The sequence below is a fragment of the Antedon mediterranea genome, chromosome 8 (assembly GCF_964355755.1).
Source record: "Antedon mediterranea chromosome 8, ecAntMedi1.1, whole genome shotgun sequence".
Taxonomy (NCBI): domain Eukaryota; kingdom Metazoa; phylum Echinodermata; class Crinoidea; order Comatulida; family Antedonidae; genus Antedon; species Antedon mediterranea.
The window spans coordinates 3,183,486-3,202,158 of record NC_092677.1 but is presented as its reverse complement, the minus strand read 5'-3'; the positions used below and the strand labels follow the sequence as shown (position 1 = coordinate 3,202,158).

Genomic DNA, 18,673 nt, shown 5'->3' with positions numbered 1-18,673 from the left:
ATTGATACGAGACAAAAACGGTTACCATAGCAACAGTTACCACAACAAATACATAACCTACAACAGTTCAAAATTAGTTAAGAAAGTTTATGTGATACATGAAAATCATTTTTAGTTTAGTTTTTTGTATATATTTACTTTTTTTTTGATAGATTTTGTATTCAAGTTTTCAAAAAAAGAATAAATATTTTGAACATATATTTTTCAGTTTAATTTTTTTATTTTGTTCAATTTATGGGTTTTTTTTAAACATACAATCATAAAAGATATATTTTTTTATTTTTTATTAATAAAATGATCATGTAAATAAAAGTAACTTTTTAACATCAAGTATGATCAATAGTTTAAAGTAATGTGTTGAATACACAGTTGATGACCTTTTTAGACCTTTTTTACAAGCTAAATCCAGTAAAAATATTTAAAGCGTTTCAAAAATCGATATTGGTATAAAAACATATTGTTCTTATCAGAAAACCAGCTGAATTCAGTCAAATTTAATATCTAGATTTTAAAAAGATACAATTTGTATATATATATATATATACTACATCAAAGCTAACATTAAACTCTTAATACTTACTTACTCTTACAATTAAAAATGGAAAATGTTGATGTAGTTAATTATTGTTTTCTATTTTTAATTAACATCATCCACCATTAACATACCTTTCTGAAATTTAATTGCATTCCATTTTTATTAAGACCATTGAAATGCCGGCAACACCAGACATTATGAGGTGATAAATATCTACTTATTTCACCAAAGAATTAAATTTGTTAATTTAGCTGGCTAGAAACTACGAAGTAGAGCCCTTGAATTTGTCTTCAACCAAAGAATGCAGATCATAATATTGCACTTAAGACTTAAATATTATGTAAGCATGCAGCACGTAATTCGACCAATCACGACCAAAAATGTCACTTGCGATAGGTCAACTTACATTCAAGTGGGGGACCACGTGTTGACTGGTTGTATATAGCTTAGAGTGAGTGAGTGGCCGAGCGGTTAAGACAGTGGAACCGTAATTACGTAGCCATAACATCGGCAGGGGTTCGAGGCTCACTCACTCCATGGTTCTGGTGGTAGAACAAGTCTTCTCGGATAAGGACTATAAACCGTAGGTCCAGTGTACACATCTAGCTCGTGTGCACTTTAAAGAACCTAGTACATCTTTCGAGACGAGTAGGCGTTACCCCGGTGTATTAGTACATCACAGCCACTGATCACCAACTGGGCCCTCTGGGAGACCAGTCTTTGACTGAAGAGGTTACCCAGTATAAATATAAAGTTCAATCAAAGCTTACGGGATACTACTATGAAGCTACTGCATTTTAAGTTGTTTCAATGTATAAGGTTATGAGGCAGTCTCACTGTAATACACAGTGTGTATGATTACCAACAAATGTCAAACAAGTGTATTTACTGCAGTAACTGCAGTAGGATAACAACTACAGTATATACTATATACACACAGTTCAATCAATCATCAATCAAAGTAACATTTATTTCTCTAATTGTCTTTCATAGAAATTAAAAAATTAACAGTAAAAATGATTAAAATAAGAGGGGCAACATTCCTAAAAAGCGAAGCTTGTATAAGGCAGCCCAAAGAAACTGAAAAAAAAAAAAAACAGGACAGCACGGGAACCGGAAACAGGACAAAAACAGTAATGAAGACTTTTAGTTTCAGGGTACCGAAAAGACTAAATATCAAAACTACAATGAGAGAAAGGATAATTAAACATAACTAGATACGAGGTGCTGTTTCAATTTAAAAGAAAAACTCTTCTTAGACAAAGCACTTTTTATATTAACTGGTACGTTATCCCAGAGTTTAGGACCAGTGAACTTAATGCTATGTTTGTCTCGAACCTCTATGATCATTTTCAGAACCCAATAAAGTGTGTCCCTTTAATAGGAGTAAACCATAGTGTAAAAACAAACAAGTTAAAACTGCCTCAATATAAATGTATTAACACGACGATGTTTCGGGCATAGTCCATCATACAGGTGAAGAGAATAACATATATATCACATATACAAAATTACATAATAAAAAACATCAGCCAATCAAAGATGTCAACAAACAAAAGACATGCAAAAGGCAACAACAAACAAAAGGCATAGCCATAAAAACACACCTCCAAAAGCTAGATACGAGTGTCCCCCTAAATACGAGTGTCCCTCTAAATACGATTGTCCCTCTCTAAGTATGAGTGTCCCCCTAAATACGAGTGTCACCCTTACGAGTGCCCCCTAAAATACGAGTGTCCCTCTACATATGAGTTCCCCTAAAATACGAGTATCCCTAGTTACGAGTGTCTAAATGCGAGTGTCCCCCTAAATACGAGTGTCCCTCTAAATACGAGTATCCCTCTAATACGAGTGTCCCCTAAATACGAGTGTCCCTCTAAATACGAGTGTCCCTCTAAATACGAGTGTCCCCCTAAATACGAGTGTCCCCCTAAATACGAGTGTCCCATTATTGCGTAGTTCTACTGTATGTATGTGGAGCAGATTAGTTTAAGCACACTGTCTTTTTCTAACTTGCTCGAGGAAAACAACAACCAATACCATTAACTGTATTCAAGTTAATAATAATATAGAGTAAATTAGCACACATGTCATGATCGAAGATCACGTAGGCAAATAAAAACACAACGTTACTGTATACAAGTTGCAAAACAATCTTTTAATGAACAAACAAAAATAATTTAAATTCACATTTTTACAAAAGATGTTTAATCTGTCGGTGCAAAGCTTCTTATTACAATTAAATCCATTTTAGATAGTCATGATTAAAAATTTGATTAAAATGATAGTCGTCGTATATTGCGGTTGATAACCAAATTACCGTGTCCTTTGAAGTATTCATTATCGTCATCAATTTAATTAATTGATAAATGGAGACCGAATCAATGCCTGCACGACGAGAGTGCATGCGACGTGTTTATGACGACGACGCCACTAGATAAAATTGATCAATTAGCCAGAAAGTAATTTTATCATGGAGGTATAACTCCATGATGTTATAGAGGAAAACCAAATCACTGCAGCTGACTGCGGTCAGTGCCTCGCTCTTCTGGAGTAGAAAACTTCAAAAGAACGTGATCTATACAAAATGGAAGACTATTGGTATTGACAGCTGATTCAAAGTAATTTTGATATTCACAAAGGGCGGTCTTTTCGACAATAGTAGGCGCCGTCTTTTTCATGGTAACCTACGAGAAATCAATAATATACAAAATTGTCACACGTCACATATTATTGTCACTTTGTCACATATTGTCACACGTTACATATTATTGTCATACGTCACATATTATTGTCACATTGTCAAACATATTGTCACATATTATTGTCACACGTCACATATTGTCACATTGTCAAACATATTGTCACATATTATTGGAACACGTCACATAATTATTGTCACACGTCACATATATTGTCGAGTCACACACATTGTCACATATTGTCAAACACATTTATATTGTCACATATTGTCAAACTTATTGTCGCACATTATCACATGTATTTATTATCACACATGTATTATTGTCACACATGTATTAGTATCACATTGTCGCACATTTATTAAATTGTCACACACATTTATATTGTCACATATTATTGTCGCACATTGTCACACATGTATGTATTGTCACACATTGTCACACATGTATTTATTGTCACACATTGTCAAACATATTGTCACACACATTTATATTGTCACATATTATTGTCGCACACATTATTTCACATATTGTCACAAATTATTGTTACACATTCTGGTCAAACATTGTAACACTTATTTATTGTCACATGTTTTAAAATTGTCATCAACCCCTCACCACCATCATGATCATGATTACTAATAATCAATAAACACATAGATAATATATCGATTATTTAAATTGATTGATTAGCTTGCAACTCACCTTTCCCTTTTAAATTTACCCCGCATACACTACAGTTGAAGCATTCATTGTGTAAACCCTTTTCACGAAGTTTCACAAACTTTCCCCTGCAAATAAAAACAAAGGGATGAATTGGCCTAGCAAATACGGGCGGCGGCGAGACACAATGAGTGAAGTAGATGACGGCACGCATGGAAATCAAATTGATGGAGTTCAGATGCGTTACTAGCTAGTTTTCGGGCGGTAACGTAAAAGATAAATCGACGCTCATGCATAAAAGTACATTAGCCTATAGTCAATCTATTGCCTATGGTTAACTTAAGCGTGGTTCCCACTAGAACGCAACGCAGCGACGTATTGACGCAAAGTATTGCGTATCACGACAACGCAAACATCGCAGGTTGGGGGCAAACACAATTATTGGAAGGGCATTTGCTTACGTTGCGTCACTAGTGGGAACTAAGCTTTAACGTTCGTCCCGCTCCCGCTCGCGATTTTTTTTTTCGTACATAAGTTGGGGACCCCCTCATGAAACGTCACAAAATAAACATGAATAATTCATCAGTTAAATTTTCTTGTTCCGTGTGCACCCAAGCGTATAGCAACAAGAAGTGATATACACAAGTGCGGTACGATTCTAGGCCTATCTCCGCTGTTGAAGAATAGCGGCGTTTTGTGTGGATTGTCGAAATAATCGGCCTTTAGTTTATGGTGTTTTTAATATAATTTATTACTAAAGAATTACGTGTTAAAATTATAGTTTCTATTAATACTATTAGGCCTAATTATTAGTCTCTAAACCCATGTCTATTCTAGTAGTAGCTGTGTGGATGTGTGTGACGTGTGTGTGTGTTAGGTATGACCAAAGATTACACTATCTTTGGTGTAATAGTTACACTATCTTTGGTATGACACAATCCGAGTAATAAGTCAGCAAAATTAAACAATAAACATTACACAAAAATACATTTTTTATTCTCGTGGGTCAAATCTTCCCATCTCATGTGTTCATATACGCGCATTTTTAAAGTTCCTTTGAGTACATTGCATATTGTTTGATAATTGATAGCAGAATTAAACAAATACAGTACACAAATTATACACATTCTTTATTCTTGTGGGTCTAAGCTTTCTTTGGGCTATGTCCAAGAACGCTTGGGTGTGCACACAGAACAACAACTGCGATACGATTCTTTCTACAATAATAGGCCTAGGATTCTAGGTCAATTCACGTGATTGCCTTCGCGCACTCTTCTTCACACACACGTCCACTATGCAAAATGTGTCGAGGCTAATCGACAGCTAGGCAAAACATTAAACTAAGTAGTAATTGGACGTACATAGCCCAAAGACACAAGTCACACACACCGTACCCACACAGCTACTACTAGAATATATACAGGGGTTTAGAGACTAGTAATTAGGCCTAATAGTATCAATAAAACCTATAATTTTAACACGTAATTCTTTAGTAATAAACTATATTAAAAACACCATAAACTAAAGGCTGATTATTTCGACAATCCACACAAAACTCCGCTATTCTATTATGAAATCGCACGCGGCATGCAACCACAGCGGAGATAGGCCTAGAATCGTACCGCACTTGTGTAATCACTTCTTGTTGCTATACGCTTTGGGTGCACACGGAACAAGAAAATTTAACTGATGAATTATTCATGTTTATTTTGTGACGTTTCATGATGGGGTCCCCAACTTATGTACGAAAAAAAAAATCGCCTCCCGCTCGGCATCCTGGGATAGCGTTGTAAATGCCAATTTACACAAACGCGCGGAGCGGACGGATGGTTGTGAGGATAGATACACATTCAACGTGGGACGACAACGTTTTCCGCTTAAGCTTGATTCCCACTAGAACGTAACGCAAGGACGTAAACGCAACGCAAGCATTTTAACCAATGACAAGTGAAGTTATAGACAGTTAGCAATCACAAGCGAATAAGCCATCGCTTGTGATTGGTCAATTCACTTGCGTTGCGTTACGTCCTTGCGTTGCGTCGCTAGTGGGAACCACGCTTTACCGTCACCGTTACTTTCTGTGAAATTGGATTTTAAAGGGGAATTTTCAGTCACGGAAAATGTTCGTATTTTCGTCGTGTTGTCGCGGTAGATTAACAAAATGACTTGTTTCAATCCGCACGTTAACATTGTGAATTTGTAATATTACTGCTTTATGAATGGTTCTATCTGGAGCAACTTCATACGTATATACAATTAGTGTTGATTTAGGCTAACTAGTTTTTCCGCACTTAAGGAGTTTTTTTCATAAAACGTACGGTAGTTTACTTTTATAATTTCCTATGCCTCGCTCTTTCATTGTGTATTATTCTCTTGTTTACATTTTTCTTTTTTAGGCCCTACTTTAAATTTTCGAATCGATATCAAGTCATTTCCGACGGCAGGTGTGTTCTAATCTTATCCCGTTTAGATCGATTTATTTTTCTTGCAATAGTTTGAAAAAAAAATCGAAAATCTACTCCAACCGCCGTCAAATGTGTAAACAAAATTAAGACCATCTTAACCCGAGATTACTTTTAAGATCCAAGATTTAAGTAATTCTCTTTGCTAGCTTCGTGATGGATAAACGTGGGAATTGAAAGAATGCAGACGACGCGATGAATATGCGGTGGAACGCGCTATACGTCATTCGGAAAGTTTACACATTTAACAACCACGACATTTATATAAATGTACGGTTACATAGGCTTATCGGCTAAGTACATTTAAGCCTAATAGGTTTCCGTTTGATATTGCAGAAATACGTGAATAGAATGGACGTCCGATTTTGAAGGTTACTTCGGCGCGCCCAATCAAGTTCTTCCTAAATAAGAAATCTATGATATTTCGATCATCGCAATGAATCGTCGAAAAGTAGAGATTTTCATCGGTGATGATATTAAAAGCAGTGGTGTAACGTAGAGACATGAGTCCCCTTATTTTGGAACCTAAGTGGCCCCCAACGCTGGCGCTTTAGCCTTTTCCGACATATTTCAATGCCTGTTTTTCCTCTAGAGACTGCTGAGGGCCCCAAGAAAGCACCGGAGCCCCTGGGTTTAGCCGGTGAAGCTCATAGCCGTTACGCCACTGATTAAACGCGACAGTAGGTAAATATATTTATGTTACGGACTTTTTTTAAATACTTCAACAAAAAAATATATTTGACAAAAACAATGGTAACAACATGAACAGCGCCCATAATTACATTTGTGAAATCACCGAACCATGACAAAACCATCAGTAAGTGGATTTTCGACGACAAAGAAATCGTAAACAAATTGTTGATTACTTAGATTAATAATAACTTGATGTAGGAGGAACGAAACTGTAGGCGGTGATTTCTTTGACAAGCGTCACAGATGCATCGTGTTATTGGCTGTAAACGCGTTAATTAGCCGAGGGGAGAAGGGGTAACACATTAGTGAAATTACCTCTATCGCTAGGTGGTAATAATCGTTAGAGAGTTGTGATAACGCTAAAGCCAAGATGACGTATTTTCTCTAGGAGGACCGCCGTTGTGCGCAAGCGTCGCACTCCGTTCCTGGAGGACAGACACAGTACGGTTTTTGGTGAATTTGACAACAACGACGCGTAGGTTTATGTCGTCGCAAAACGAAAGCTCCGTATTATAGCCTACAGTCGTCGTCCTGTTCTGGTTCCAATTAAATTGAGTCTATTTCACTCAGATAAAATACTGTACAAACACTAATCAAAGTGCTCGATTCAAGGGACCAACATTAATTTATTTTCCATGATTTTCCTAAAGCCTCTTTTTGAAATGTTAGCACGTTGAGAAAACCAGATGTTTCCATCTGTAATGGATTGTAATATTTATTTTTAGTGTTTACAAAATCAATTCTACAGGTGGTACATCAGTCAATATGTCCAACTGTATCAAATGTTGGCCTATTAAAACGACGCAATAAACCCGCATTTCATGGGGCCGCACGTCGCTTAAGCGCGGTTGACACTTAGACGGGAACCACATGTAAAGTTGAGCAGCAATGAACGACGCGATACTCATCCGAACTGTCGCTTGCGATTGGTCACTTGCGTTCACCTACGTCACCATTGCGTCTAGTTGAAACCGGGCTTAGCAAGAAAGTGGCTCTCCGACCGACCAAGGCAATCAACAAAGTGAGAGGGGCGTGACATCCACCTCATTCATCCCATATAATCATCATTTCATGGGAAATGTCCTTTTAAGGAGAGGTTATATCATAACACATTCCTACTCGTTATTGTATACAAAAACTTACACCATTTTTTCTCCACATATTATGCATATTTTCATGCCCGGTTTTGGCGGTTCACGGCATCCTCCTACAGAATCTTTGACCCGTTTGAACGCCGTCTCTCTGCCAGTGGCGTCACCACTAAAAATGGACGGTGCAGGCGCTTAAAAAGAAAAACAAATCTATTATCTTAAAGGGTAACCCCGAGTTTAAAATTTCTATTAAAAGAAATCTTTTTTTTTTATACTTACCGCCGCCAGCAGCAGGCTCGTCCAACATTTCTATTAAAAGAAATCTTTTTTTTTTTTATACTTACCGCCGCCAGCAGCAGGCTCGTCCAACATTTTAAACGATTTAGAGACCGTGAATGGGTTTGAACCCAAATCCGACGCTGTTTCTACAATGTCTTTTGATGATATTTGTGGTCGTGGCATCTTTTGTGCATTTTCTTGATCCACTTCCTAATATATGTAATGAAATACATAATTTTAATTTATTAGAAATATGAAACGACTTATTAGACTTACTACATAAACATGTAGACAAGACGATCCCTGTATTTTAGTTTTGGACACCCCGGCCCTACTTAGGAGACCTAGCTAGAAAACCAAGCGAGGCAGCGGGCAATATTTCACTTCGGCCAACTCCTATTTGATATATTAAGGGGAAAAATATTATATGTAGGGCCTACATACATATTATTATGGGGACACTCTCTAGTAAACCGCGAGTGCGTCCGTGTCCCTTTAATAGAGCTTTGAATAGCAACGCTACATGAATGAATAATAGCATTTGAATAATTAGATTTGTTTCCGATCGCTTGGATCCTTACTTCTGACGTACCTAGGTGGGTTGTAACTTGATTAATAATTAGTAGATTGGAAAATTGGAGACACTAAATATTGAATCGAAAAAATCGTTCGAATTTTCATTTGCCGTGTAAAGTTTTTGCTAGTCTGGGTTTCCAAACGGAGTTGTGACTTATTATATTAGTAAAAAGATAAATATTTTTGCACATGTGGCGTTTCATACGACTGGAGACCTAGCATAGAAAATACAATAACTACATACTTGGAGCAAGTTACCCATTTTGTGCATGCCCGCATTCGTTTGGGGAAAGTCACCCAAGTTTGTGCATGCCCGCATTCGTTTGGGGCAAGTCACCCAAGTTTGTGCATGCCCGCATTCGTTTGGGGAAAGTCACCCAAGTTTGTGCATGCCCGCATTCGTTTGGGGAAAGTCACCCAAGTTTGTGCATGCCCGCATTCGTTTGGGGAAAGTCACCCAAGTTTGTGCATGCCCGCATTCGTTTGGGGCAAGTCACCCAAGTTTGTGCATGCCCGCATTCGTTTGGGGCAAGTCACCCAAGTTTGTGCATGCCTGCATTCGTTTGGGGAAAGTCACCCAAGTTTGTGCATGCCCGCATTCGTTTGGGGCAAGTCACCCAAGTTTGTGCATGCCCGCATTCGTTTGGGGAAAGTCACCCAAGTTTGTGCATGCCCGCATTCGTTTGGGGCAAGTCACCCAAGTTTTTGCATGCCCGCATTCGTTTGGGGCAAGTCACCCAAGTTTGTGCATGCCCGCATTCGTTTGGGGCAAGTCACCCAAGTTTGTGCATGCCTGCATTCGTTTGGGGCAAGTCACCCAAGTTTGTGCATGCCCGCATTTGTTTGGGGCAAGTCACCCAAGTTTGTGCATGCCCGCATTCGTTTGGGGCAAGTCACCCAAGTTTGTGCATGCCCGCATTCGTTTGGGGCAAGTCACCCAAGTTTGTGCATGCCTGCATTCGTTTGGGGCAAGTCACCAAAGTTTGTGCATGCCCGCATTCGTTTGGGGCAAGTCACCCAAGTTTGTGCGTGCCTGCATTCGTTTGGGGCAAGTCACCCAAGTTTGTGCATGCCTGCATTCGTTTGGGGCAAGTCACCAAAGTTTGTGCATGCCCGCATTCGTTTGGGGCAAGTCACCCAAGTTTGTGCATGCCTGCATTCGTTTGGGGCAAGTCACCCAAGTTTGTGCATGCCTGCATTCGTTTGTGGCAAGTCACCCAAGTTTGGGCATGTTCGCATTCGTTTGTTGGTTGATTTTATATTGCAAAAAAACGACGAAAATCAATAGTCTATCGGATACTCTCATACTGAAGTATCAATGAATGTCATCCGTTCACCTTGTGCGTTCAAAAATTAATAAGAGTAGATACCCCGATGTGAGAGCATTCCTTAAGTACCAAGATACATTCTCAATTTATGAGTTGGCCTACTAAATCAAAATAAACAGCTGATCCCTGCCTGCTGCGCACGGCCAGGGGATAAACCTTGCATAAACACGATCTACATAGCAATTAACCACCAGATACGCACATAGCTATGGAAAGCTAACACATCCGCAAAAAATACAGGCTACAGTATGGCGCGCCATACTACAGGGATTGTGCAATTATGACATACAGTACTAACCAGTTTTGTCAAGAAATAAAAGGGTCGAAGTTTTTCGAAAATTTCCCTTTACTTTTATTTTAGTATAGTATATAATTACTATGGCTTTATAATATTAATATATATCATGATAATACAATATATACAAGGTCGAAATTTGGCTAATTTTGACCTTTCTATTTTTCGAAATAACTGGTTTCTATGTTATAATTTGCATGCGCAGAACACGTTACATGATTCTGCGCATGTCAATTATGATATACTAACCAGTTATGTCAAAAAATAAATGAGTCAAAATGGGTTTTTTTTCGAGAAACACAAAATAATAAACTTCAAGTTCAAGTACTAGGGGGGAAATATTGGTATGACCTATTATATGACAAGAATTATTGCGTTATCATCATCTTACATGAAAGTCATAGGACTACTGTAGTAAATCAGTTTAAAAATGCTATATCTATTAGGGTGAACAATTGGAAAATATGGCATTTTCTTTAATTTTTTTAATTCAATTATGCGATAATAATAATAATTGTTGTGCCATTTTTCTTTAAAAAAGTATCATGCCATAGAAAACCGATTGGCTCTGTAGGGTAAACTATATTATTGGTTACAATGGGCTAACTTTTCATGATCTTTCTTTGAAAGAAAAATATGTGTAGATGGAGATTGGTGACGAAAATTAACATAACTTTTAAGTGTTGTACTTACATCGTAAACACCGGCTTGGTATTGAGACATTTTGTATCCAAGTTTAGCCTCACTCACCTCCTCAAGCTCTTGTTAATCTTGTTTACTGCAATAAAGCTGTTTGTCGCAATAAACCGGTTTGTAGGCCTAAAACAAAAATAAGAAATCTGTCATAGGACACTCGCGTTGCGAGTTGACAAGCATCCGGGTGTCACACTACATAAAATAATCGGATAGTACGCGTCTATTTCATTTATCAATGTCAAAGTTCATTCGTCTTCATTATTTATATCAGAGAATAGTAAATCTACTAAACATTTATACTGTAATTTTATAATGTATTTTTAATTTTTCATTACAAATGTATTTACCTATTCTTTTTTACGTACGAACCTCTTTCAAAGTCTGTATCCCACTGTACAGTAGGCCTATAAATAATAAGAGTAGAATCAGCCCTTTAAATATCAGCTGGGTATATTTAATATGCAACCAACCCAATTCAGGGGACATCTTTATTAAGGAAACCTATTTGAAGGTACGTACACCTACTGTTTAATACTTACCTATTATGTCCTTATGAATATTCATGATCTGAAGGCGTTTGACCCGTTTGAAGACTGCCCTTTTGTCATAGAGTCATAGTAACTAGTTAAGTAAACAAGAAATATTTCTTACAAAAAACGCTGCTCGCTTATTGACGTAACAGATTTAAAGATATATTGTCCCTCTGAAAAATATTTTTTATTTCAAATTTGTTTTTGAATTTGTCATTTTATTGTCACATAATAGTTATTTTACCTGAAAAAATGTAATTAAAAGCAAAAAATACTTCAATTGTCTGTCAGACAAATGGTGTTTGAGTTATAATTAAACGTTTCTTTTCTCTTTTTATAATGTGAATTTTGTTACAGAAGTGAATATGATATGAAACAGACTCAATTTAGTTTATTTTATTGCTAAGGTCAAGTCTGGAGGTCACTTCAAGTATCATATTACAAACAAAAACTTTCCTGGATTGTTTTGATAATAATTCAATGATTATCTGACAGCAAAATACAGTATTGTCATGGGACTCATAAATACCAGAAATACAGTTGGTACCTATAAATTATAGTCGAGTTTCCATTTTAACAAAAATGTCAAAGTGTAGTACTATAACTGCTGCTTGATTTTCATGTCAAAAGTGGTTACTATAGCAAAATTGGCATCCGCAGAACCCATTATTCGACTCTGTGCATGAATATTATGCTATAGTAACCATTTATGTCAGAAAATAAAAGGGTAAAAAATCGGTCATTTTTCGAAAATTTTCCAGGGATTTTTTCAAAAAATTACCACTTTTCGACCTTTTTATTTTTCGATAAAACTGGTTACTATAGCACAATTGACATGCGCAGAACCGATTAATCGACTCTGCGCATGTTTATTATGCTATAGTAACCATTTATGTCAAAAGTGTTTACTATAGCACAATTGACATGCTCAGAACCCATTATTCGACTCTGCGCATGTATATTATGCTATAGTAACCAATTATGTCAGAAAATAAAAGGGTAAAAAATCGACCATTTTTCGAAAATTTCCCTGTACTATAGTACAGGAAAATTTCAAAGAAATTGCCAATTTTCGACCTTTTTATTTTTCGATAAAACTGGTAACTATAGCACAATTCACATGCGCAGAACCCATTATTCGACTCTGCGCATGTTTATTATGCTATAGTAAATATTTATGTCAAAAGTGGTTACTATAGCAAAATTGGCATGCGCAAAACCCATTATTCGACTCTGAGCATGTTAATTATGCTATAGTAACCATTTATGTCAGAAAATAAATGGGTAAAAAATCGACCATTTTTCGAAAATTTCCCTGTACTATAGTACAAAGATTTTTTAAAAAAATTACCAATTTTCGACCTTTTTATTTTTCGATAAAACTGGTAACTATAGCACAATTGACATGCGCAGAACCCATTATTCGACTCTGCGCATGTTTATTATGCTATAGTAACAATTTATGTCAAAAGTGGTTACTATAGCACAATTGACATGCGCAGAACCCATTATTCGGCTCTGCGCATGTTTATTATGCTATAGTAACCATTTATGTCAGAAAATAAAAGGGTAAAAAATCGACCATTTTTCGAAAATTTCCCTGTACTATAGTACAGGGATTTTTTAAAAAAATTGCCAATTTTCGACCTTTTTATTTTTCGATAAAACTGGTAACTATAGCACAATTCACATGCGCAGAACCCATTATTCGACTCTGCGCATGTTTATTATGCTATAGTAACCATTTATGTCAAAAGTGGTTACTGTAGCAAAATTGACATGCGCAGAACCCATTAATCGACTCTGCGCATGTTAATTATGCTATAGTAACCATTTATGTCAGAAAATAAAAGGGTAAAAAATCGACCATTTTCGAAAATTTCCCTGTACTATAGTACAGGGATTTTTTTTAAAAATTACCAATTTTCGACCTTTTTATTTTTTGATAAAACTGGTAACTATAGCACAATTGACATGCGCAGAACCCATTATTCGACTCTGCGCATGTTTATTATGCTATAGTAAATATTTATGTCAAAAGTGGTTACTATAGCAAAATTGGAATGCGCAGAACCCATTATTCGACTCTGAGCATGTATATTATGCTATAGTAACAATTTATGTCAAAAGTGGTTACTATAGCACAATTGACATGCGCAGAACCCATTATTCGGCTCTGCGCTTGTTTATTATGCTATAGTAACCATTTATATAAAAAAATAAAAGGGTCGAAAATCGGCCATTTTTCGAAAATTTCCATGTACTATAGTACAGGGATTTTTTCAAAATATTTTGAATTTTCGACCATTTTTTTTCTGGATAAAACTGGTTGCTATAGCACGATTGACATGCGCAGAACCCATTATTCGACTCCGCGCATGTATATTATGCTATAGTAACCAATTATGTCAGAAAATAAAAGGGTAAAAAATCTACCATTTTTCGAAAATTTCCCTGTACTATAGTATAGGGATTTTTTTTAAAAATAGCCAATTTTCGACTTTTTATTTTTCGATAAAACTGGTAACTATAGCAAAATTCACATGCGCAAAACCCATTATTCGACTCTGCGCATGTTTATTATGCTATAGTAACCATTTATGTCAAAAGTGGTTACTGTAGCAAAATTGACATGCGCAGAACCCATTAATCGACTCTGCGCATGTTAATTATGCTATAGTAACCATTTATGTCAGAAAATAAAAGGGTAAAAAATCAGTCATTTTTCGAAAATTTCCCTGTGCTATAGTACAGGGATTTTTTAAAAAAATTACCAATTTTCAACCTTTTTATTTTTCGATAAAACTGGTAACTATAGCACTATTGACATGCGCAGAACCCATTATTCGACTCTGCGCATGTTTATTATGCTATAGTAAATATTTATGTCAAAAGTGGTTACTATAGCAAAATTGGAATGCGCAGAACCCATTATTCGACTCTGAGCATGTATATTATGCTATAGTAACCATTTATGTCAGAAAATAAAAGGGTAAAAAATCGACCATTTTTCGAAAATTTCCCTGTACTATAGTACAGGGATTTTTTAAAAAAATTACCAATTTTCGACCTTTTTATTTTTCAATAAAACTGGTTACTATAGCACAATTGACATGCGCAGAACCCATTATTCGACTCTGCGCATGTTTATTATGCTATAGTAACAATTTATGTCAAAAGTGGTTTCTATAGCACAATTGACATGCGCAGAACCCATTATTCGGCTCTGCGCTTGTTTATTATGCTATAGTAACCATTTATATAAAAAAATAAAAGGGTCGAAAATCGGCCATTTTTCGAAAATTTCCATGTACTGTACAGGGATTTTTTCAAAATATTTTGAATTTTCGACCATTTTTTTTTCTGGATAAAACTGGTTGCTATAGCACAATTGACATGCGCAGAACCCATTATTCGACTCTGCGCATGTATATTATGCTATAGTAACCAATTATGTCAGAAAATAAAAGGGTAAAAAATCGACCATTTTTCGAAAATTTCCCTGTACTATAGTATAGGGATTTTTTTTTAAAATAGCCAATTTTCGACCTTTTTATTTTTCGATAAAACTGGTAACTATAGCAAAATTCACATGCGCAGAACCCATTATTCGACTCTGCGCATGTTTATTATGCTATAGTAACCATTTATGTCAAAAGTGGTTACTGTAGCAAAATTGACATGCGCAGAACCCATTAATCGACTCTGCGCATGTTAATTATGGTATAGTAACCATTTATGTCAGAAAATAAAAGGGTAAAAAATCAGTCATTTTTCGAAAATTTCCCTGTACTATAGTACAGGGATTTTTTCAAAAAATTGCCAATTTTCGACCATTTTTTTTCTCGATAAAACTGGTAACTATAGCACGATTGACATGCGCAAAGTCCATTATTCGACTCTGCGCATGTTTATAATGCTATAGTGACCATTTATGTCAAAAGTGGTTACTATAGCACAATTGACATGCCCAGAACCCATTATTCGACTCTGCGCATGTATATTATGCTATAGTAAACAATTATGTCAGAAAATAAAAGGGTAAAAAATCGACCTTTTTTCGAAAATTTCCATGTACTATATAGTACAGGGATTTTTTCAAAAAAATTGCCAATTTTCGACCTTTTTATTTTTCGATAAAACTGGTAACTATAGCACAATTCACATGCGCAGAACCCATTATTCGACTCTGCGCATGTTTATTATGCTATACTAACCATTTATGTCAAAAGTGGTTACTATATCACAATTGGCATGCGCAGAACCCATTAATCGACTCTGCGCATGTTAATTATGCTATAGTAACCATTTATGTCAGAAAATAAAAGGGTAAAAAATCAGTCATTTTTCGAAAATTTCCCTGTACTATAGTACAGGGATTTTTTCAAAATCTTGCCAATTTTCGACCATTTTTTTTCTCGATAAAACTGGTAACTATAGCACGATTGACATGCGCAAAGTCCATTATTCGACTCTGCGCATGTTTATAATGCTATAGTGACCATTTATGTCAAAAGTGGTTACTATAGCACAATTGACATGCTCAGAACCCATTATTCGACTCTGCGCATGTATATTATGCTATAGTAACCAATTATGTCAGAAAATAAAAGGGTAAAAAATCGACCTTTTTTCGAAAATTTCCATGTACTATATATAGTACAGGGATTTTTTCAAAAAAATTGCCAATTTTCGACCTTTTTATTTTTCGATAAAACTGGTAACTATAGCACAATTCACATGCGCAGAACCCATTATTCGACTCTGCGCATGTTTATTATGCTATACTAACCATTTATGTCAAAAGTGGTTACTATATCACATTTGGCATGCGCAGAACCATTTATTCGACTATGCGCATGTTTATTTTGCTATAGTGACCATTTATGTCAAAAGTGGTTACTATAGCACAATTGACATGCTCAGAACCCATTATTCGACTCTGCGCATGTATATTATGCTATAGTAACCATTTATGTCAGAAAATAAAAGGGTGTAAAATCGACCATTTTTGGAAAATTTCCCTGTACAGGGATTTTTAAAAAATTTTTACTAATTTTCGACCTTTTTATTTTTCGATAAAACTGGTAACTATAGCACAATTCACATGCGCAGAACCCATTATTCGACTCTGCGCATGTTTATTATGCTATAGTAACCATTTATGTCAAAAGTGGTTACTGTAGAAAAATTGACATGCGCAGAACCCATTAATCGACTCTGCGCATGTTAATTATGGTATAGTAACCATTTATGTCAGAAAATAAAAGGGTACAAAATCAGTCATTTTTCGAAAATTTTCCTGTACTATAGTACAGGGATTTTTTCAAAAACTTGCCAATTTTCGACCATTTTTTTTCTCGATAAAACTGGTAACTATAGCACGATTGACATGCGCAAAGTCCATTATTCGACTCTGCGCATGTTTATAATGCTATAGTGACCATTTATGTCAAAAGTGGTTACTATAGCACAATTGACATGCTCAGAACCCATTATTCGACTCTGCGCATGTATATTATGCTATAGTAAACAATTATGTCAGAAAATAAAAGGGTAAAAAATCGACCTTTTTTCGAAAATTTCCATGTACTATATATAGTACAGGGATTTTTTCAAAAAAATTGCCAATTTTCGACCTTTTTATTTTTCGATAAAACTGGTAACTATAGCACAATTCACATGCGCAGAACCCATTATTCGACTCTGCGCATGTTTATTATGCTATACTAACCATTTATGTCAAAAGTGGTTACTATATCACAATTGGCATGCGCAGAACCATTTATTCGACTATGCGCATGTTTATTTTGCTATAGTGACCATTTATGTCAAAAGTGGTTACTATAGCACAATTGACATGCTCAGAACCCATTATGTGACTCTGCGCATGTATATTATGCTATAGTAACCATTTATGTCAGAAAATAAAAGGGTGTAAAATCGACCATTTTTTGAAAATTTCCCTGTACTATAGTACAGGGATTTTTAAAAAAATTTTACTAATTTTCGACCTTTTTATTTTTCGATAAAACTGGTAACTATAGCACAATTCACATGCGCAGAACCCATTATTCGACTCTGCGCATGTTTATTATGCTATAGTAACCATTTATGTCAAAAGTGGTTACTGTAGCAAAATTGACATGCGCAGAACCCATTAATCGACTCTGCGCATGTTAATTATGGTATAGTAACCATTTATGTCAGAAAATAAAAGGGTAAAAAATCGACCATTTTTTGAAAATTTCCCTGTACTATAGTACAGGGATTTTTAAAAAAATTTTACTAATTTTCGACCTTTTTATTTTTCGATAAAACTGGTAACTATAGCACAATTCACATGCGCAGAACCCATTATTCGACTCTGCGCATGTTTATTATGCTATAGTAACCATTTATGTCAAAAGTGGTTACTGTAGCAAAATTGACATGCGCAGAACCCATTAATCGACTCTGCGCATGTTAATTATGGTATAGTAACCATTTATGTCAGAAAATAAAAGGGTAAAAAATCAGTCATTTTTCGAAAATTTCCCTGTACTATAGTACAGGGATTTTTTCAAAAACTTGCCAATTTTCGACCATTTTTTTTCTCGATAAAACTGGTAACTATAGCACGATTGACATGCGCAAAATCCATTATTCGACTCTGCGCATGTTTATAATGCTATAGTGACCATTTATGTCAAAAATGGTTACTATAGCACAATTGACATGCTCAGAACCCATTATTCGACTCTGCGCATGTATATTATGCTATAGTAACCAATTATGTCAGAAAATAAAAGGGTAAAAAATCGACCATTTTTCGAAAATTTCA

The 18,673-nt window shown here is 35.7% G+C and overlaps 1 protein-coding gene across 2 annotated transcripts; it reads right to left on the bottom strand.

The window, feature by feature from the left end:
- Positions 1-2,674: 2,674 nt before the first annotated feature.
- Positions 2,675-11,502, bottom strand: LOC140057185 (actin-binding LIM protein 1-like). Of its 2 annotated transcripts, none has more exons than XM_072102741.1 (5): positions 11,318-11,502; positions 8,491-8,635; positions 8,199-8,337; positions 3,943-4,028; positions 2,675-3,222 (listed from the first exon to the last, which is right to left on the bottom strand). In XM_072102741.1, exons 1-5 carry the CDS (start codon positions 11,345-11,347, stop codon positions 3,170-3,172), a joined length of 453 nt encoding a protein of 150 aa, XP_071958842.1. In that variant the 5' UTR covers positions 11,348-11,502; the 3' UTR covers positions 2,675-3,169. The 2 variants fall into 2 exon arrangements, with proteins under 2 accessions (XP_071958842.1, XP_071958843.1); XM_072102742.1 differs by having other exon boundaries at positions 11,375-11,476.
- Between the last annotated feature and the right edge of the window lie 7,171 nt (positions 11,503-18,673).